Here is a 21082-nt window from a genome sequence, read left to right on the forward strand (position 1 = left end):
ATTCTGCTCTGGTCAGACCTCACCTGGAGTACTGTGTCCAGTTCTGGGCACCACAGTTCAAGAAGGACACTGACAAACTGGAACGTGTCCAGAGGAGGGCAACCAAAATGGTCAAAGGCCTTGAAACGATGCCTTATGAGGAACAGCTAAGGGAGCTGGGCATGTTTAGCCTGGAGAAGAGGAGGTTAAGGGGTGATATGATAGCCATGTTCAAATATATAAAAGGATGTCACATAGAGGAGGGAGAAAGGTTGTTTTCTGCTGCTCCAGAGAAGCGGACACGGAGCAATGGAGCCAAACTACAAGAAAGAAGATTCCACCTAAACATTAGGAAGAACTTCCTGACAGTAAGAGCTGTTTGACAGTGGGATTTGCTGCCAAGGAGTGTGGTGGAGTCTCCTGCTTTGGAGGTCTTTAAGCAGAGGCTTGACAACCATATGTCAGGAGTGCTCTGATGGTGTTTCCTGCTTGGCAGGGGGTTGGACTCGGTGGCCCTTGTGGTCTCTTCCAACTCTATGATTCTATGATTCTACTTTTGCAAACCAATAAATCTGTAATAATATGTATGTTAAACATACGGTATAGCTTGGGGGGGCGTGGAACGCCCCCTGGTGTTCAAAGGGGAGAGGCTCGTGAATTGTTTATTTGTTCTTGCATGATTTCCTGGAATTAGCTTTAAAAAGAAAAGGGGGTGGGAAGAATGTTATCTCTGTTCCCGTTTCCTCCCTCTCCTGCTCCAAAACCCAGCAATAGGAAAATCAACAGAGAGAAGAGAGTGAAGCAGCTGCAGGTAGCTGCTTTCTTAGCAAGCTCACCCTTATTCTGCAGTGCTTAGATAAGGTAAGAATTGAACAGCTTTGAAAACTGGAGGGTGGCTGGCAGAATCCGAGACCAGGGAGAAGAGTCGGTGGAAGAAGATTGGAAGAAATTTAAAGATTATTTACAGAAACATTGTAAAATTAATGAATGTTAGAAGGATGTTGGAATGAAGCTATGTGGTTTTAGCAGAAATGTTATAAAGGATTAAGTAAAAATAGACTGTTAATTGGTGAAAGGAGGGGAAGTAAAGTTAGATTATATCAAGATAAATTATAGGACAAAAACTGGGAAAGATGGAAAGGATTTGCTGAAATAGCTAACCGAACTAGAATACAAAAAAGGGAGGTGTGAGGAGGTCAAGGAAACAAGCAAATGAAAGATAAGTTATGGGAATGTTCGTTGCGTTTTTATTTGTTTCTATTTTTCTGTGTGTTTTTTTCTTCTTTTTGTTTTTGCTTAATTTGGTGTTTTCTCTTTTTTCTTTTTGTAACCCTTAAAACTTTTCCACCTGGAGATAATAATAATAATAATAATAATAATAATAATAATAATAATAATAAAAATTTTTATTTATACCCCGCCCTCCCCAGCCAAGGCCGGGCTCAGGGCAGCTAACAACCAATAATAAAAACAAGTTGAATGAATACAACTTAAAAACAAGATTAAAATACAACATTAAAACATTAAAATGCAGCCTCATCACAGGAGGAGAAAGGAAAAAAGAAAGAGGGGGAGGGAATCAAATTGACTCCAAGCCAAAGGCCAGGACTACCACTCCCATTATCCATTTCTGAGGCAGAGGAGGATTAAGAGATGGTGAAAGAGGATTCTCCCAGCGTGGCTCAGATGATTCTTCCCATTTCTAACTTTCCGAAATGAAGGTTTCGTGGCTGCCTGATCCCTTGCCCGAGACAGAGATGGAGCTTCACACAATGTCCCATCCCCCGCATGCCTCTTTATTTTTATTTTTTTGCAATTGTTCTTATTGATTTTCATATTATATATTTATACATTATTACAATACAGTGGTACCTCGGGTTAAGTACTTAATTCGTTCCAGAGGTCAGTTCTTAACCTGAAACTCTTCTTAACCTGAAGCACCGCTTTAGCTAATGGGGCCTCCCGCTGCTGCTCCGCCACCGGAGCACAATTCCTGTTCTCATCCTGAAGCAAAGTTCTTAACCCGAGGTAATATTTCTGGGTTAGCGGAGTCTGAAACCTGAAGCGTATTTAACCCGAAGCGTATGTAACCCGAGGTACCACTGTATTAGTAATCTAAAATTCTCAGGATTACCACTTCCCTCTAACCCTCTTCTGGTTTTCTTGTTTCCACACTATAATATTTACATACTGATTTATATCAGCATACTGTTCATATCTATACATTGTTTTTTCTACAACCTCATATAGAATGCTCCATCATTTATATGTTGCATGCAGTGAATGTTTTAGTCGGTTTGATTCCATTTGTGAATCACTTCCCATGTAATATCTCCACCCAGTTTCTGTCTAGAGAGATGAAATGGGAGGGAGATTGTGGGACTCTGAACAGCAACGGCAGACACTGAGGTGCGAAATGTTGGCGCAGATCTGTTTTCAGGGAGTTTCCTGCTGTTGGAGCCACCGAAGGCCGGCTCTCAAAAAGTGGTTTGCTTGCTTGTTTCAGTCTGGCTGAGCTCAGGGAGAAAATGGCCACTGCTTATGTGTTGCAAAATGACCGCCCTCTTGCCACAACAATTTCAAAGTCTGTGTGCTGCACAGAAGCATCTCTCTGGAATATTCCAATAGTCCAGCTGTGGTCAAGAAGCTAGATCTACCCTTGTTGCTGGAGGATTACTTACCGTACTTTTGTCTGTTTAGTATTCTTGTAGAACTACCCCCCCCATAAAACCCCTATCTAGCATTCCCTCCAAATCATTGACAGTACAGTCGTACCTTGGGATGCAAACGGGATCCGTTCCGGAGCCGTTCCGGAGTGTGCGTGGGTTGCGTTTTGCCACTTCCGCTCATATGCGTGACGTTATTTTGAGCGTCTGTGCATGCGCGAATGGCGAAACCCGGAAGTAACGCGCTCATCCTGGGGCAAAGTACTTAACCCAAGATGCTACTTCCAAGTTAGCGGAGTCTGTAACCCAGTGGCGTAGCGTGGGGGATGCAGGGGGGGCCGGCCGCACCGGGCGCAACATCTGGGGGTTAGGGTTAGGGGGCGCAAATCCACGGGTTAGGGGGCACAAATTACTTGCCTTGCCCCGGGTGCTGACAACCCACGCTACGCCACTGCTGTAACCCGAAGTGTTTATAACCCGAGGTGTTTGTAACCCAAGGTACCACTGTACAATAAAAAAATCCTATATAATCCAAAATAATACTGTACAAACAAGAAAGAAAAACAAAACATACCAAAAAAAGGAAAACAAAATAAAAAAACAAGTCAAAAAAGCATACACCTACAAATAAAACCATATCATCATTCTAATCTAATCAATGATTGTAATTTTTGTTATGATTTTGCATTGAAAATAAAATATTTTTTAAAAAAATCCTATATAAAATAATTTAAAATCCAATACAGATATGAACTAGTAATCAATCAAGAGTGGAATACAAAGCAACTAAGGCATAATAATAATAATAATAATAATAATAATAATAATAATAATAATAATAATAATAATAATAATAATAATTACCGTATTTTTCCCTCTATAACACGCAGATTTTTTTCTCCTAAAAAGTAAGGGGAAATGTCTATGCGTGTTATTGAGCGAATGTGTGGTCCCTGGAGCCGACTGGCCCGAGTGCATCACACATTTTCTTCGAGGGTCGTCTTCGTTGCGGTCAGCAGAAGCCAGGGAAGTGCTTGCTAGGAGGTTTGGCCGCTCTGATCGCTTGATTGTGTGTGCAGCGCGACTGTGTGTTTGCTAGTGTGTGTGCTTTGTGAGTGTGTGGTAAGCCCTTTCTCATGTTGCCACCCTCCAGACCTCTCGTGCAGGAGGCACACATAGAAGGGCCTCAGAAGATGATCTCAGGGTCCGGGTAGATTCATATGGAAATAAATCTCCTACAAATGTATACATTGGTACCTTGGTTCTCAAACTTAATCTGTTCCAGAAGCCCGTTCCAAAACTAAAGCGTTCCAAAACCAAGGCACACTTTCCCATAGAAAGTAATGCAAAAAGGATTAATCCATTTCAGACTTTTAAAAACAACCCCTAAAACAGCAATTTAACATGAATTTTATTATCTAACAAGACCATTGATCCATAAAATGAAAGCAATAATCAATGTACTACTGTACTATAAAATAAATAAGACAGTATTGTAGATGATAAAAATTAAAATCATAACAAAAATTACAAACATTGATTAGATTAGAATGATGATATGGTTTTATTTGCTTTTTTTTCTTACCTGCACTGGTGACGGTCATTATTTGGATGGGGGGCTTTTATCCATTTCCACAGTCACACAATCAATCAATCAATCAATCAATCAGTAGCTGAACTGGGTTCCACACAGTCACAAAAACAAATTAATCAAAAAAGCCTCAAAAAAAAAAGCGCAAAATAAATAGCAAAAACAAAAATGCCAAACTTAATCTGTTCCGGAAGTCCGTTTGACTTCCGAAATGTTCTAAAACCAAGGCGCACCTTCTGATTGGTGCAGGTGCCCCGCAAACAATAGCCGACAGCTGCATCGGATGTTCAGCTTCTGAAAAACGTTCAAAAACCGAACACTTACTTCCGGGTTTTCGGCGTTTGAGTACCAAGGTACCACTCTGCATGCTCCATTTGTCATGCACTAACCTGCAATGTTCTCTCCAGGGAGCAGCGAGGAGGTTACTAAATTTTTCAGTTGCTGATGAAATGGCTGACAAAGTGGAAATCGCGTTACGTTCCCTTTCCTTTTTAGGTGAGTCCCTCAGAAGATGCTGCGTGGACAATTCAGGCAGCTTCTGTTTTATTTTGTTATCTTCAAAACATTTCTATTGTAATGGGTTTGATGTATTTAATTAAAACCTGTGTGTCAGGGGAAGCAAAATGGGTATTCTATTATTTATTTTAATTTGTATACCGCCCTATACCAGTAGATCTCAGGGCGGTTCACAATATATTAAAAAAACACACCACAAAACACGCAATAAAAAGAACAAAGACAATACAATAACTCCCCCCCAACACATTTAAAAGGGCACCCAATGCCTAAGCAGGTGTAAGAACTAATTAATTTATATATACTTCCTGGGTTGTGATTTAGGGTTGTAATCCTAGGGAATCCACAAATAGACTCATTTCCTTGTGAGGTGACAGTCTTGAGGAGCATAAGAGTTTGTTGTTCTTTAGTCGTTTAGTCGTGTCCGACTCTTCGTGACCCCATGGACCAGAGCACGCCAGGCACCTCTGTCCTCCACTACCTCCCGCAGTTTGGTCAAACTCATGCTGGTAACCTCGAAAACACTATCCAACCATCTCGTCCTCTGTCGCCCCCTTCTCCTTGTGCCCTCCATCTTTCCCAGCATCAGTGTCTTCTCCAGGGAGTCTTCTCTTCTCATGAGGTGGCCAAAGTACTGGAGCCTCAGCTTCACGATCTGTCCTTCCAGTGAGCACTCAGGGCTGATTTCCTTAAGAATGGATGCGTTTGATCTTCTTGCAGTCCATGGGACTCTCAAGAGTCTTCTCCAGCACCATAATTCAAAAGCATCAATTCTTCTGCGATCAGCCTTCTTTATGGTCCAGCTCTCACTTCCATACATCACTACTGGGAAAACCATGGCTTTAACTATACGGACCTTTGTTGGCAAGGTGACGTCTCTACTTCTCAAGATGCTGTCTAGGCCTGTCATTGCCCTTCTCCCAAGAAGCAGGCGTCTTTTAATTTCGTGGCTGCTGTCACCATCTGCAGTGATCATGGAGCCCAAGAAAGTAAAATCTCTCACTGCCTCCATTTCTTCCCCTTCTATTTGCCAGGAGGTGATGGGCCCAGTGGCCATGATCTTCGTTTTTTTGATGTTGAGCTTCAGACCATATTTTGCGCTCTCCTCTTTCACCCTCATTAAAAGGTTCTTTAATTCCTCCTCACTTTCTGCCATCAAGGTTGTGTCATCTGCATATCTGAGGTTGTTGATATTTCTTCCGGCAGTCTTAATTCCAGTTTGGGATTCATCCAGCCCAGCCTTTCGCATGATGTATTCTGCATATAAATTAAATAAGCAGGGAGACAAAATATAGCCTTGTCGTACTCCTTTCCCAATTTTGAACCAATCAGTTGTTCCATATCCAGTTCTAACTGTAGCTTCTTGTCCCACATAGAGATTTCTCAGGAGACAGATGAGGTGATCAGGCACTCCCATTTCTTTAAGAACTTGCCATAGTTTGCTGTGGTCGACACAGTCAAAGGCTTTTGCATAGTCAATGAAGCAGAAGTAGATGTCTTTCTGGAACTCTCTAGCTTTCTCCATAATCCAGCGCATGTTTGCAATTTGGACTCTGGTTCCTCTGCCTCTTCTAAATCCAGCTTGCACTTCTGGGAGTTATCGATCCACATACTGCTTGAGCCTTCCTTGTAGAATTTTAAGCATAACCTTGCTAGCGTGTGAAATGAGTGCAATTGTGCGGTAGTTGGAGCATTCTTTGGCACTGCCCTTCTTTGGGATTGGGATGTAGACTGATCTTCTCCAATCTTCTGGCCACTGCTGAGTTTTCCAAATTTGCTGGCATATTGAGTGTAGCACCTTAACAGCATCATCTTTTAAAATTTTAAATAGTTCAGCTGGAATACCATCACTTCCACTGGCCTTGTTATTTGCAGTGCTTTCTAAGGCCCATTTGACTTCACTTTCCAGGATGTCTGGCTCAAGGTCAGCAACCACACCACCTGGGGTGTACGAGACATCCATTTCTTTCTGGTATAGTTCCTCTGTGTATTCTTGCCACCTCTTCTTGATGTCTTCTGCTTCTGTTAGGTCCTTACCACTTTTGTCCTTTATTATGGTAATCTTTGTACGAAATGTGCCTTTCATATCTCCAATTTTCTTGAACAGATCTCTGGTTCTTCCCATTCTGTTGTTTTCCTCTATTTGTTTGCATTGCTCGTTTAAGAAGGCCTTCTTGTCTCTCCTTGCTATTTTTTGGAAAGAGTTTAGGAAGCCCAAAGCCTCATAATGGCTAGGAGTGAATAGAGGTGAAAAGACTAATCCACTTGCAGGGAATTTCCGTGGGGGTAAAAACCATTAGCAAAAGAAAAGGATCCAATGGGAAGGAAAGGAATCTCAACTAAATCATCCATGACAGATGGCCTCCCAATCTCTGCTTAAATACCACAACCTCCCGAGGGAGACCATTCTGCTGTCAAACAGCTATTACTGTCAGAAAGCTTTTCCGTATGGCTAGCTGGAATCTCCTTTCTTGTAACTCGAAGCCATGAGTTCCAGTCCTACCACCCCAGAGAAAACCCCAAGGTGTGGGGAAGCCTGCTTTTAGTAAAAAGTAAAGGTAAAGGCACCCCTGACCATTAAGTATTAAGTCCAGTTGCGGACAACTGGGGTTGTGGTCTCATTTCGCTTTACTGGCCAAGGGAGCCAGCGTTTGCAGACAGCTTCCGGGTCATGTGGCCAGCATGACTGAGCCACTTCTGGTGAACCAGAGCAGCGCACGGAAACGCCGTTTACCTTCCCGCTGGAATAGTACCTATTTATCTACTTGCACTTTGACGTGCTTTCAAACTGCTAGGTTGGCAGGAACAGGGACCGAGCAACGGGAGCTCACCCCGTCGCGGGGATTCGAACCGTCAGCCTTCTGATTGGCAAGCCCTAGGCTCTGTGGTTTAGACCACAGCACCACCCACGTCCCTTCTGCTTTTAGTACTTGGTTTCTAAACCGTTTAGGGCTTTGTATGCGAGGACAAACACCTAGCAGTATCCCTGTAGCCCTGTCTCTGAAAATACCGCCTGCTCTTAAGACCACAGAAACCTACTGGATGCCATCAGCTTCAGGGGAGTTATTTCGCATGCCCCTCAGTCCCCATACCTTCAGCTTGTTAACGGGCCTAATGGGTCAGGGATATATTTAGTTGCAGTGCTGAGAGACCTGCGCTTTCTCTTTGCAGGTGCCGGGGTAAAGGGCCTCAGCGTTGCAGTACCGACAGCTGTTGTTCCGTGTGTGTGCGCTGCCGTTGTGGTGATCACTATTGCCTGTATCGCTGAAAGGGTCATCAATAAACGCAGTAAGCCAAGCACCCATGTTTTCATCAGCCCAGTCTATCACAAAGATCCTGTCGGTGGTGTTTTTTAGGGATGGGACAGGCCTGGCAAAAGTGACTTCTGCGTACGTTTTCATCCTGCCTCTCAACACCAAAGTTAACAGTGGCACTTTTAGGCCTGAGCCCCGGACTCTGCAACCCTAGACGCAAGGGGCAACTGACAACACAGTGGTTGGTGCATGTGTGTCGTGCCGGGGGAAAGACTTGGTCTCGTTTACACATGCCAGAGCTGACACTGGGTGAGAAGGAGAGGGCTTCACCTTCTTCTCCCGGTATGCCCCACGGAGGACCTTAAGGTCCATAAATAGCAACACCCTAGCGGTCCCGGGCCCTAAGGAAGTCAGATTAGCCTCAACCAGAGCCAGGGCCTTCTCAACACTGGCTCCGGCCTGGTGGAACGCTCTGCCTCATGAGACCAGGGCCCTGCAGGATCTGATTCCTTTCCGCAGGGCCAGTAAGACAAAGTTGTTCCACCTGGAGCCAATTTGATTCCCTCCCCCTCTTTTTCCTTTCCTTTCTCCTCCTGTGATGAGGCTGCATTTTAATATTTTAATGTTTCAATATTTTAATGTTGTATTTTAATCTTATTTTTAAGTTGTATTCATTCAACTTGTTTTTATTATTGCTTGTTAGCCGCCCTAAGCCCGGCCTTGGCTGGGGAGGGATGGGTATAAATTATTATTATTATTATTATTATTATTATTATTATTATTATTAAACACCACCCAGCTTTGCTTCCTAGGTTATCAAAGTTAGGCTGTTGCTGCAGGTGAAAAAAGAGTCGTCTGAAAGCCCCAGCTATAAGTGCAAATTAAAACCAGCTAAAATTTGGTATAGTTTATGTAAGCTAGAGGTGACAGGTGAACACCAGTTCCTGAAAAACCACAAGGCAGAATGCTCCTGTGCTCCCTTCACCTGAAAACGCAACCCCATAGTCTCCTTTGACTGGACTTAACCATCCAGGGGTCCTTTACCTTCTACCTTTACTACCCAGGAAAACAATAGCAAGGACTCCATCTGTGCCCATTTTCATTTCCCCAATCCCCTCCTTTATTCTGAGAAAAAGTTTGTTCCCATGGATTTGTGGGTCCTGAATAAGTTCTGCGGGGACTTCCTCTCCTAAAACCAGCTTCCTCTTCTAAAACCAGGACTTGATCTCTCCTTGTTTCTTTGCAGATAATACATGAGGATGAAAGAACGAAGCTGAACCCGAGCGAGTTGCTCCTCGACACGTTGCGATGTTTCCTGCTGCCACGTTGCCCCGGGTGTGTCTTTGCGCAAGGAAACTAAGCACAAATAAATCATTCACTTGGATGTATTCCGTGTGACTCGCTTATTTTGCTTATACAACCAATCAGCCGCAATCCAGTGACACACTTGGGCAATACCAGGCTTGGGATTTAATGGTCCGAACAGCCCCCATCTCTGTTTTCCGATGACAATACGTGTCCCTTGATTCGTTTCAAAATGTGTCACACCAGCCTTCTTGCATTGGGGGCGGCCTTCCTGGCTGACCTTAGTCCCACAACCGAAGAGCCCTTTTAAATGACTGCTTTGATTATAGCGCAATAAATAAACTGCATATAAACCACACTTAAAGTTTTGGTTTCTTCTCTGCTGGTGACATTAGAGAGGCAAGGAAGGAGTCCAGTTAAGGCTGAAGACGTTTGTCTCCCACAGACAGAAGAGTTACCCGTATTTTTCGCTCTATAACACGCACTCGACCATAACACGCACGTAGTTTTTAGAGGAGGAAAATCCGTAGGCATGCCACCCATAGGCATTCCCTCCATAACACGCACAGACATTTCCCCTTACTTTTTAGGAGGAAAAAAGTGAGTGTTGTGGTGCAAAAAATACGGTATGTATGCTCAGCGCAAAAAATGGGAGACTTCAGCTAGGGTTAAGTAAAAGCAAAGCTGCTGAATCTGTTCATTTATTTGGTCTTTTGCTGCAACGGGGTTCCTACTTCCAGTTGTCAAAGGAAGAGAGACTGTCAAACACAGTAGCATCTTTAAGGAGGCACAATTTTGTGGTTCACCTCAGGTGCCAAAATGCCTTGGGCCAGTCCTGATTCCTTTGCATGGATTTTATTCACTGTCAACATTCAGCAACCTTGCCGCCTCTTTGCAAAAGGGGCTTTTGATGGTGCAGCAGTGCCCTCTGCTGTCCAAAAGGGAAAGGGCAACTTCTTCGCTCTCACCTGATTTCCCAGAAAAGGCAGAGAGCGTTATAGTCGGAAAGGAAATCCCCGAAAAGGCCAGCCAACTGCCTCCTGAACCAGCAGCCAATAACTTTGTTTAATTGCTGGCAGCATTGCAGGGCCTGCTTCCGGCCACAAGGGACTCCCCAGAGAGCTAGCCAGTTGTACAGAAAATAAATTCTTACAATATTTGCAGTAGTTAAACCGCTTTCTAAAAAAATAATAGCTGTAGCACAGGGCTGTCTGAGCTCCAACCCAAACACAGGGTTGTGGTGGCTGTTTTTAAAGCTGCAGCATAAGATCAGATTGGTGCTGGGTGGGGAGAGCTCAAAGGCAGATGTGACACGAAAGCAAACTCAGATAAGAAGCTTCATCTCAAGCCAGCTGGTAAAATAATAAGGAAGGGGGAGAAAGAGGCATTTGCTAAAGCCAGGAGACAAAGTCCAGCACCTATTATTATTATTATTATTATTATTATTATTATTATTATTCCCCGCCCATCTGGGTGGGTTTCCCCAGCCACTCTGGGCAGCTACCAGCACATATAAAAACATCATAAAATGTCAAACATTAAAAGCTTCCCGATACAGGGCTGCCTTCATATGTCTTCTAAAAGTTCTCTGGGAAGATTTTCAGCTACAATTCGGAGCCACAGTGTTGGAGGTCTCCCAGAGGGCATCTCTTCCAGCCCCCTGCTTGATGCAGGACATACAAAGCATGCTTGTTCTCTACTGCTACGGAGGGTAGGACTCGAACCCATGGCTTCAAGCTACAAGAAATAAGATTACGACTAAACATCAGAAAAGACTTTCTGACAGTAAGAGCTCTTTGAACGGTCTCCCTCGGGAAGTGGCGGACTCTCCTTCCTAGGAGATTTTAAAGCAGTGGTTGGGTGGCCATCTGTCACGGATGCTTCAGTTGAGATTCCTGCAATGCAGGGGGTTGGACTAGATGACCCCTGCAGGTCCCTTTCCGACTTGACGGTGTTGTAAACAAAATCTGCCCTTTTTCCCTTATGGGGTATCCGAGAGCCTGTATAGAGTCCTTACGTGGGTTCCCTATTGGTAGGAGAAAATAACAGAGGTCAACCAGAGAATATTGAGAAGCAAAGCAGCTAGTAAGCTTGATCTTTATTAAAGTTGTTGCAACAGAGTCCTCCCCTCACAAGCAGGAGGACCCAGAACCTAAGTGTGCCTGCCCTTATATAGACATTTTTAATTGCCCGCCCTGGAGTCCAAGACCACCCCCAGAAACATCATACCTACATCACAGAAGGGGTGTAGCCCAAGACCACCCCCCAGATACATCATACCTACATCAGAGAAAAGGCGGTCTACAACAGAAATCTGAGTGCCTTGATTATCTCCTGTCTGGCAGGTTACCTGTTAATGGTCCCTTGACTGGATTACCTGGGGAGCCTGGCTAGTCTTTTGTAATGATAAATACTTAGTTCCTGAGCCAGGTTATAGGCTCACCCTATTCATATACAGACATACCCATAAGACAGGATTTGCGAACGAAAAGACAATGGGGAGGCTTTTCCATTTTCCTTCGACCTTGCAGAGAAATATTTGAGGTCAATTTGGGAGGGACAAAATGGTTTCAGGACTTTTTCTGTGGGATTTCAGACATGTGGTTTATATATACAGTTATGAACATTTATCATATTCATATATATATACCAAAACCTGCATTCCTGTACCCGTGAAAATCTACGAAAGCATATATATATATATATATATATGCAGGTTTTGGTGTCTTCGGGTGTCTTCCCGTGTAAGAGTTGGGGTGTCTAGGCGACGTTTCGACGAGGTCTCACTCGTCATCTTCAGGCTGGTGCTTTCGGCTTCTTGTTACTGGAACAGAGCAGGATCTCAGTGTTTGAGTTCCTATAAATACTGTTGAGGGGGTGTGGTGTATAGCCTCCAACGTTCTGGGCAGAGAGGAAGTTCCCAGGTTAGTGTGCCTTTTCTTCTTTTGTTCCTTAATTACTTGAGGGATATCTTGAGTGATTTCTTGAGTGATATTCTGAGTACCACTTAGGTGGGTCATTAGGTGTGGATTAGTTGCTAAAGCTTTCGTGTCTTGACCTCTTGAGCTTGTGAAGAGTTTTTCTGAGAAGATGGCTGTACTGCACTTAGTTGTGCTCTGGCTTGGCTTCGTGTATAGGGGCGAGCTGTGGTTTTGTGCCCTGTGCCAGCCAGATCTGTGTAGGGATTGCAGGGGGGTGCAGCATCCGGAGGTGCCACTATGGTTTGGCTACTGGATGGTGTCTGTAATTTATCTGTGGAGACCCGAAGACACCAAATCCTGCATTCCTGTACCCGTGAAAATCTACGAAAGCATATATATATATATATATATATAACCTTAAAATTTAACAATGGTTCTATGATTCTACAGCTCTCTGCTCTGTGCTTTAAGACCTCCAAGGAGGGGAATTCCAATGTCCCTGTAAATCAGTGGATTCAGTATCAAATCACTCCATCCGCTCAAGACAACATTAAACATTAAAAAAAAAGCACTTCCCCCTACAGGGCTGCCTTCAGATGTCTTCCAATTATTTATCTCCTTGGCTTGCAGGTGGTATAACTCCATACCCTCCAACACTTCTCCGATAAAAATAGGGACATCCTAAGAAACCTGAAAATCTGGGGCTGTCCCTGGAAAACAGAGACACTTGGAGGGTTTGGTCTGCGTGTGTTAGAGAGAGAAAAAGAGACACACAGAGAAAGAATAATTGAAGCAGCTGTGATTTCTTTGGGGGGGGGGGGCTTGAAGGCAGCTCCTGCCAACTCAGTCCTCCAAAGAACCTAGGAACTGAGCTGTGGTTCCTAGAGAGGCAGGAAGTTTTCCCCATGTGTGGGAGTGAGGGTGGAATTGCAAGACAATGGTGCCTTCGCCTCCCTTCGCATCCCAGGGAAAGGAAGACAGGCCAGGTGAGATTCAGCAGGAGGGAGAGAGGGAGGGAGGGAGGGAGGGAAGGAAGGAAGGAAGGAAGGAAGGAAGGAAGGAAGGAAGGAAGGAAGGAAGGAAGGAAGGAGGGGTTGTGCAGAAAAAGACAACCCCCCCCCAAAAAAAATGAATAAATTGGAAGGACTGGGCGGCACTGGAGGGATGGATTGGGAGAGGCAGCGGGTGGGAACGGGGAGAATTTTCCCTTTTGGGAGAGAAATGGAAAGTCTAACTCCTCTCTTAGACTCGCAGGTGGCGGGAGGGCGGTCGTGATCTATGCAGTCCAAAAGGGGATCCACATATCTGCCATGTTTCCATTGCACGATTCCCTTTGAAGCAACAGCCCCGCCCCCCCCGCCCATCCCATCATTCATTCGCATGGGGAATATGTGGGTTGGGGGAAAGCAGAGGGTGCCTGGGAATCAGCCCTGCTTGCGAGGTGGGGGGGGGGGAGAGGGAGGTGAAAAAGACCCCCCTCCCCCCCAAAAAGACTCCGAGCTCCTCCAGCTGCAAAGGGGGTCTGCCCTCCAAGCCCCGCTCCCGCTTTTTTTTATTATTATTATTATTATTATTATTATTATTATTATTATTATTTGCATTGTCTTCCTACTCTCCCTTCGCATTCAGATCTCCCTCCACTAACCCCGGGACAGAAGATGGGAGGGCTGCAGAATCATGCCATTGTAGAGTTGGAAGGGACCCCAGAGGGGCATCTAGTCCAGCCCCACTGCGATGCAAGAATCCCTGCCGGAAACTTGATGAAATACTTGCTTTCCCTCTCCCAGGGATAGGCTGGCTCAGAGCCGCTAGGAAAGAGAGTTCGGATCTGGTGCACTTTGCACCTAGAATCATAGAATGGTGGTTGTTATTATTATTATTATTATTATTATTATTATTATTATTATTATTAATACCCCTCCCTTCCCAGTTCAGTGCCTGGCGTGCTCTGGTCCATAGGATCACAAAGAGTTGGACATGACTAAATGACTAAACAACAACAAGTGTGTTCAGGGGTCTCTCTTCCTTTGATGGTTGGAAGTAATAATAATAATAATAAATAATATTTTTTTATTTATACCCTGCCCTTCCCAGTTCAGAAAACTGGGCTCAGGGCGGCTAACAACAAATTTAAAACACTCAATTGGTGCAACAAAAAACCAGCATAAAATACAGCATAAAATGTGAATAACAATAAATTCAGAATTCAAAAATCAATTTAGGGGGGAAATCCGTCCAATAAACATTAGGGCTGGCTGGATAAATTAGACCTATCTGAGCCAGCAAGGAGACCAGGGGAGAATTAGCTGTGGGATCCCAGAGCAGGTAATCTTCATAAAAAGGGGAAGGGGAGGGAAGGAAGGGGAATAAAAGATCAGGCTAAGTTCAAATTGAAAGCCAGGCGGAATAGCTCTGTCTTACAGGCCTGCAGAAGGAAGTTAAATCCTGCAGGGCCCTGGTCTCATGGGACAGAGCATTCCACCAGGTCGGAGCCATCACTGAGAAGGCCCTGGCCCTGGTGGAGGATAATCTGACTTCCTTAGGGCCCGAGACCTCTAAACTATGATTATTCATGGACATTAAGGTCCTCTGCGGAGCATACCAGGTAGAGTTGGTAGGCAACCCCAGGGGTCATCTAGTCCAACCCCCTGCAATGCAGGAATTTCAGCTGAAGCATCCGTGACAAATGAGCTGGGCTAGCTCAGTCAGTAGAGCATGGGACTCTTAATCTCAGGGTTGTGGGTTCGAGCCCCACCTTGGGTGAAATATTCCTGCATTGCAGGGGTTGGACTAGATGACCCTCGGGGTCCCTTCCGACTCCCATTCTATGAACCTCTGTTTCCAAACCTCCAAGGAAGGAGAGTCCACCGGCTCCTAAGGGAGACTGTCCCACTGCCGAACAGCTCTTACTGTCAGAAAGTTCTTCCTGATGTTGAGTTGGAATCTCCTTTCGTGTAACTTAAATCCATTGGTACAGATCCTGCCCTCCAGAGCAGGAGAACACCTGCCTAGCTTTTATGGCTGTGGCTTGCTTTTCCTTGCGTCTGGGAGTGCTCCCTTGCCTTCACCAAACTGGTGCGCTCCAGATTGTGGCTGGACTACAACTCCCATAAGCCCCAGCCATCATCACAAATGGTAAAAGGCGGTGGGAGCTGTAGTCCAGCCACACCTGGCAAGGAAACTGGCATAGGATTCATGCTTCCCCCGTCTCCCCCACAGCCACTGCGATGCCATCAGAGGCCCCACCTAAATCGTCTCTTCCTTGGGCTGGAGCGCAAAATCCAGCAGACGCCTCAGGTAAGGGAAGCGACTTGTGGGGAGAGATGGAGGAGGCAGCTGGGGGCCTTCCTTCGGGGTCACGATGTGTTTGTATGCAGGGAGGGGTTCAGGAACTGACAGAATATTCCTCTTTCTGTTCACATTTGGCGCTGCAAAATGTTATTCCCATCTGCAGGATCAGCCTTGACCATTTCATTTTTTAATTTTTTAAAATTAATTTTCCAAAAACCAAAACAATACAAAAAATTCAGAAGAAACAAAAAGTAAAAAAAAGAAAGAAATAGACATACAGAAATATTTAAAAATAATCACAGACCAAACCAAACATTCCCCCCCTTCCCCACCCACCTCCTTGACTTATAACAAATTTTAAACTAAAATATGACTTCCTTCCATTGATGCTTGACCTTATTTTACACTCTTATCTTTATTGTTGTGTTGTTGTGTTTTGTTTTGTAGATATTTTTATTTTTATTTATTTTATTCCTTTTCCCCTTACAAACTTTGTCATGTACATATCATGATTTCTGTACTGGAACAACGTTTCATTGTATATTCCATCACACATTCCCAGTTCTTTATCAAACTTTGTTTTGAATGTCCTCTAATAGCTGCTGTCAATTTCATATATATTTTAAAATACTTTTCAGGTTTATACATTTCACTGATTTTACAATCATTTTGACATTTCAAATCTTGGCTTCCTCCCCCCCCCTTTCTGCGGTTCCTTAAATTTATTTTTAATATCTTCTGCATATCCAAATTACCGTATTTTTTGCACCATAACACTCACTTTTTTCCTCCTAGAAAGTAAGGGGAAATGTCTGTGCGCGTTATGGAGGAAATGCCTACAGGTGGCATGCCTACGGATTTTCCTCCTCTAAAAACTACGTGCGTGTTATGGTCAGGTGGGTGTTATAGAGCGAAAAATACGGTAACTTAATTTGCTCATTTATTCATCTTCTTTAAATATATACCCTTATGAAACTGAAGGTTATTACAGTAATCCTGCCAATGTTCTTATCTGTTTACAATTTATTTGTAAAATGTTCAATACTGTAGACAATTTCAATTCTTTTATAAAAAGTTTGTTAAACAAAAAGAGTTAAAAATGAAACAACCCTCTCTTGCCTCCCCCCATGAACAGTGCTGCCGGCAGTGGTTCTCCTGCCCCCCCCCCCATCTGATTGGGGGGGCACTGAGTTGGGAGGAGGGAGAAAGCAGTGTTGCACTGAGAAGACTGGAAATGTTTGTTGCATATATGGCGGGGGGAATTGTGTACACTTGGAAACGTTGGCAGCATTAAGATAAATTCAACAGTGTAAATAAGCTTTGATGGATGTAATAATGGAATACTGTATGGTTTAGTTTACCTAAAATATGCAGGGATTTTTGATATGCAAAATGAACCATGGAAAGAGAAGAAAGAAAGCCATGGATATTTTAAGGTTGTTTAAATGAGTATTCTAAATTGTAAAACAGAAAATTTAATAAAAATTATATACATATATAAAAAGAAAGCACTTTTGCAGTAACAAGGGACGCGGGTGGCACTGTGGTCTAAACCACAGAGCCTAGGGCTTGCCAATCAGAAGGTTGGCAGTTCGAATCCCCGCGATGGGGTGAGCTCCCATTGCTCGGTCCCTGCTCCTGCCAACCTAGCCGTTCGAAAGCACGTCAAAGTGCATGTAGATCAATAGGTACCACTCCGGAGGGAAGGTAAACGGTGTTTCCGTGCGTTGCTCTGATTCACCAGAAGTGGCTTAGTCATGCTGGCCACATGACCCGGAAGCTGTCTGCGGACAAATGCCGGCTCCCTTGGCCTATAGAGCGAGATGAGCACACAACCCCTGAGTCGTCCGCGACTGGACCTAACGGTCCGGGGTACCTTTACCTTTACCTTTGCAATAACAGGACTCACAACACTGGCTCTTGCCAGCACAACTATTTAGTTGAATCTGGTTGTAAGAATCCCATTGCTGCATTTTTCATAAGCCTCCACACTATTGGTAAAAATACAATACAATACAATACAATACTCTCTCAGCAGCTTTGTGAGTTTCCCCCTGCTTGGCTTATGTGTCTGTCTAGCTTATTCATTGGCCACTGTTCAAATAATAATAATATTATAATATTGTATTATTTATACCCCGCCCATCTGGCTGGGTCTCCCCAGCCTCCCTGGGCGGCTTCCAACAAAGTATTAAAATACAGTGTTCAAAGAGGGAGCAGTGGTACACATGGAGGAAACTACCTTCAAATGAAGAATCCTCCTTTCTTTCAGCAGAGAAGAAGGTGACTGCGTATTTCGCAAAGGGGGAGTGAAATCTCCCAGATCCAGGCCACAGAGCTTTGTACAAGGACGCCACGATGGAGAGTTGTGGGAATCTGCACTCTGTGGGTAAAGATCTCTTTGGCTGATTGAGGCTGGAGAGGGGGAACTCCTGTTCTGAGTATTTGCCACCACAATGGAGGGGTCCCAGCATGGAACATGGTCAGTGCATCTGGCTGTTAACCAGAAGGCTGGTGGTTCGAGCCCTGGGAGGGATGGCTATGAACAGTATTAATGCTTCGCAGGGGTTGGCCTGGATGACCCTTGGGATCCCTTCCAAATCTATGATTCTATAAAATATTTTTACCAATAAATAAACTGGTTTTATTCTTTTGTTATTATTTTACTTTCAAATAGTGCACCTGCTAAGCACCAGGGCTTGGGCATTGTAGTGAACTTTGGAATAAAGCTTTTGGAAATAATCATGCAAAATGTTGCAGTCAGCAATCTTTAGAGCTGAGAGGAATACAGCTGAGTGCCTGTTGTAAGCTAGATTTCAGTAGCGTGCACAGAGAAGAATGGGGAGAATTTTGGAGCTGTTGTCATTAGAGAAATGGCTAATTTGACTCAGTCCCCTGATGAGATTTCTGCCTTGAACTCCTAACATGAAGTTTTTCTTTTCTCCACGCAGGCCTCAGACAGAAGGACAGTGAGAATTTTGCGGAGCCACCTGAGGTGTCATCAGAAACGGCCAAGCATTCAGTGGGGAAGGAGCTTGGTATTCAAAGGGGATGGAAAAAGCACATGGGAAACCAACCAAAGGCAGGGAGGAAGAGATTCTCTGCTTCTCAGGGTGCCAGTGTCCACAAACTCCTAATCCCACAGGAAGATCAGAAAGGAAATAGAAAAGAAAAATGCCCGGCGTGTGGGAAAACATTCAAAGATAAATCAAACTTGAACAGGCATTGTAGAACCCACACAGGGGAGAAACCATACGAGTGCCTGGAATGTGGAAAGAGCTTTGGTCACAGTCACCATCTTACCGTTCATCAGAGAACTCACACAGGGGAGAAACCCTATAAATGCACACAGTGCGGAAAAGCCTTCAGCGATAGCGGAAGCCTTACTACCCATGAAAGAATTCATACAGGGGAGAAACCATACAAGTGTACGGACTGTGGAAAGAGCTTCAGCAACAGCGGAAGTCTTCATACACACAGAAGGACTCACACGGGCGAAAAACCGTATAAGTGCCTGGAATGTGGAAAGAACTTCATCCACAGCGGAAGCCTTCATGCACATCAGAGAATCCACACAAGGGAGAAAATGTACACATGCGTGGACTGCGGAAAGGGTTTTGCTTCCGGCAGCCCCTTTAACACACATCCCAAAACCCGCACAGAGGAGAAACCTCATAAATGTATGGCGTGTAGAAAGAGGTTCATCAGTGGTGGAAGCCTTAATTCTCTGCAAATAATTCACCCAGGGGAGAAACCATACGAGTGTGTTGTGTGTGGGAAAAGCTTCATTGACGGCAAAAGTCTGACTGCGCATGAAATAACGCACACGGGGGGGAAGCCATATAAGTGCCTGGAGTGCGGGAAAAGCTTCCGCCAAAGCTATAATCTTACATCACATCAGAAAACTCACACCGGGACAAAACCTTATAAATGCATGACGTGTGGGAAAAGCTTCAGTCGTAGTGGGAGCCTTCTTTCCCATCAGAGAACCCACACAGGAGAGAAGCCCTATAAGTGCATGGAGTGTGGAAAGAGCTTCATTGAGAGCCAGCAGCTTACCTTACATCAAAGAACTCACACGGGAGAGAAGCCCTATAAATGTGTGGAGTGCGGGAAGACCTTCAGCACGAGCGGAAGCCTTAACAGACACCAAACAACTCACACAGGGGAGAAGCCCTTTCAATGTGCTGAGTGCAGGAAGAATTTCAGCCAGAGGACACACCTTACGAAACACGAAAGAACGCACACGGGCGAGAAGCCCTACAAATGTGCGGAGTGCGGGAAAAGTTTCAGCACGGGCGGAAGCCTTAACAGACATCAGACGACCCACACAGGGGAGAAACCTTTCGAATGTGCGGAATGTGGGAAAAGCTTCAGTCGTCGAGGGAATCTTAATACACATCAGAGAACCCACACAGGGGCAAAGCGACGTAAACGTGTGGAATGTGAGAAAAGCTTCGGCAGCCTTACCTCGTATCAGTGGATCAGTGAAGATGGTTAGCTGTATCTGGTATAAATGTCTGTATTGATGTGCATTTGTTAGTTTCAAGAATTGGGGTAGCCGTGAGGGGCAAGACTTTTCTGGCGCCTGAAAGACTGAAACCAATTTATTGAGGCATAAGCTTTTATGGCCTAAAGTTCACATCATCAGCTACATGGTTTTATCTCGGTCAGCAGGCGCTCCCCCAATTTGTGCACCCCCCCCCCAGTTTTTGTGGGGGTTCCATTCCAGGTCATTGTGCATGTCAACGGTGCACAGGTAAGCCCACCACACCCTGTTGCACCCACTTCTAAAATGGTATACACCTGCTTTGAACACGTGGTCTGTGTGTGTGGTTTGGGAGCTGCACGGTCAGGGAAAAAACAATGCTGCCCAGGGTTGTAATGACTGCAGAGAGAATAACTGGGTGCACTCTTCCCACCATGGATCAAATCTATGCTTCCAGGTGCTATAAGAAAGCTGCAGAGATAGCGCAGGACAGTGCGCACCCCGGAAATGATCTCTTTCAGCTTCTGCCTTCTGGAAGAAGGTCCAGGGTTATAAAGACTAGGAATAGCCGCCTGAGAAACAGTTTCTATTCAAATGCGATTTTGGTTTTAAATGCAGTGTAAGGAGTCTCTATGGGAATATATTGTATTTTAAAAATGGGGTATCAAGAGTTTTTAGGGATCTAACCAGGTTGGGATAGCTGGGATAGCAGGCTTGTTGGTTTTGAATGTCTTATGTAGATTTTTTTTTTCATTTCGTTGTTCTGTATGGGACAATGACAGTAAAGATGATCGTATCGTATTATCATATCAAATGGGGAGTTGCCTGTATACACATGTTGGGTGTACAAAGAAAAATCAAAATATTGAGGTTCGATGGAAAGGAAATGCAGAAAATCCTGTGACAATTAAGTGAAGCTTCAAGGAAAAAGAGTGACTGTGCCCAAGTCATAACACAAGCATCCTAGATTTGCTCAGTTAGTTAATTCTGGTGGCGGAATAGAAAAACACGAGCTGTCTCAAGAGACAGTGGGCTGCATCTCTGTGGTGAAGTCAAACTGCTGCACTAGC

General features: G+C 44.5%; 1 protein-coding gene and 1 long non-coding RNA gene across 10 annotated transcripts; both read left to right on the plus strand.

Annotated features, from left to right (window-relative positions):
* The first annotated feature begins 682 nt into the window (after nt 1-682).
* LOC310702046 lies at nt 683-9390 on the plus strand. Its single transcript, XR_014523158.1, has 4 exons — nt 683-840; nt 4644-4731; nt 7924-8040; nt 9253-9390. It is a non-coding gene; the product is annotated as an uncharacterized lncRNA (long non-coding RNA).
* A 3657-nt stretch (nt 9391-13047) lies between these two features.
* Nucleotides 13048-20827, plus strand: LOC310701504 (uncharacterized protein). Of its 9 annotated transcripts, none has more exons than XM_083492494.1 (4): nt 13154-13218; nt 15452-15529; nt 17796-17912; nt 18475-20827. In XM_083492494.1, the coding sequence occupies exons 3-4, from the start codon at nt 17882-17884 to the stop codon at nt 20022-20024; spliced, it is 1581 nt and encodes a 526-aa protein (XP_083348620.1). In that variant the 5' UTR covers nt 13154-13218; nt 15452-15529; nt 17796-17881; the 3' UTR covers nt 20025-20827. The 9 variants fall into 9 exon arrangements, with proteins under 9 accessions (XP_083348615.1, XP_083348617.1, XP_083348621.1 ...); XM_083492497.1 differs by having other exon boundaries at nt 17796-17908; XM_083492492.1 differs by having other exon boundaries at nt 13158-13218; nt 17799-17912.
* The last annotated feature ends 255 nt before the right edge of the window (nt 20828-21082 follow it).

Source organism: Podarcis liolepis (genome assembly GCF_965112155.1).
Source record: "Podarcis liolepis genome assembly, chromosome: 2".
NCBI classification, from domain to species: Eukaryota; Metazoa; Chordata; class Lepidosauria; order Squamata; family Lacertidae; genus Podarcis; species Podarcis liolepis.

Excerpts from the sequence above, each read along its gene's own strand:
- LOC310701504 (XM_083492489.1), top strand. The coding sequence starts at position 13,170 with ATGGTGCCTTCGCCTCCCTTCGCATCCCAGGGAAAGGAAGACAGGCCA. Across the intron at positions 13,219-15,451 it reads GGGAAAGGAAGACAGGCCAG|CCACTGCGATGCCATCAGAG; the intron begins GTGAGATTCAGC and ends TCTCCCCCACAG. Across the intron at positions 15,530-18,474 it reads AAATCCAGCAGACGCCTCAG|GCCTCAGACAGAAGGACAGT; the intron begins GTAAGGGAAGCG and ends TTCTCCACGCAG.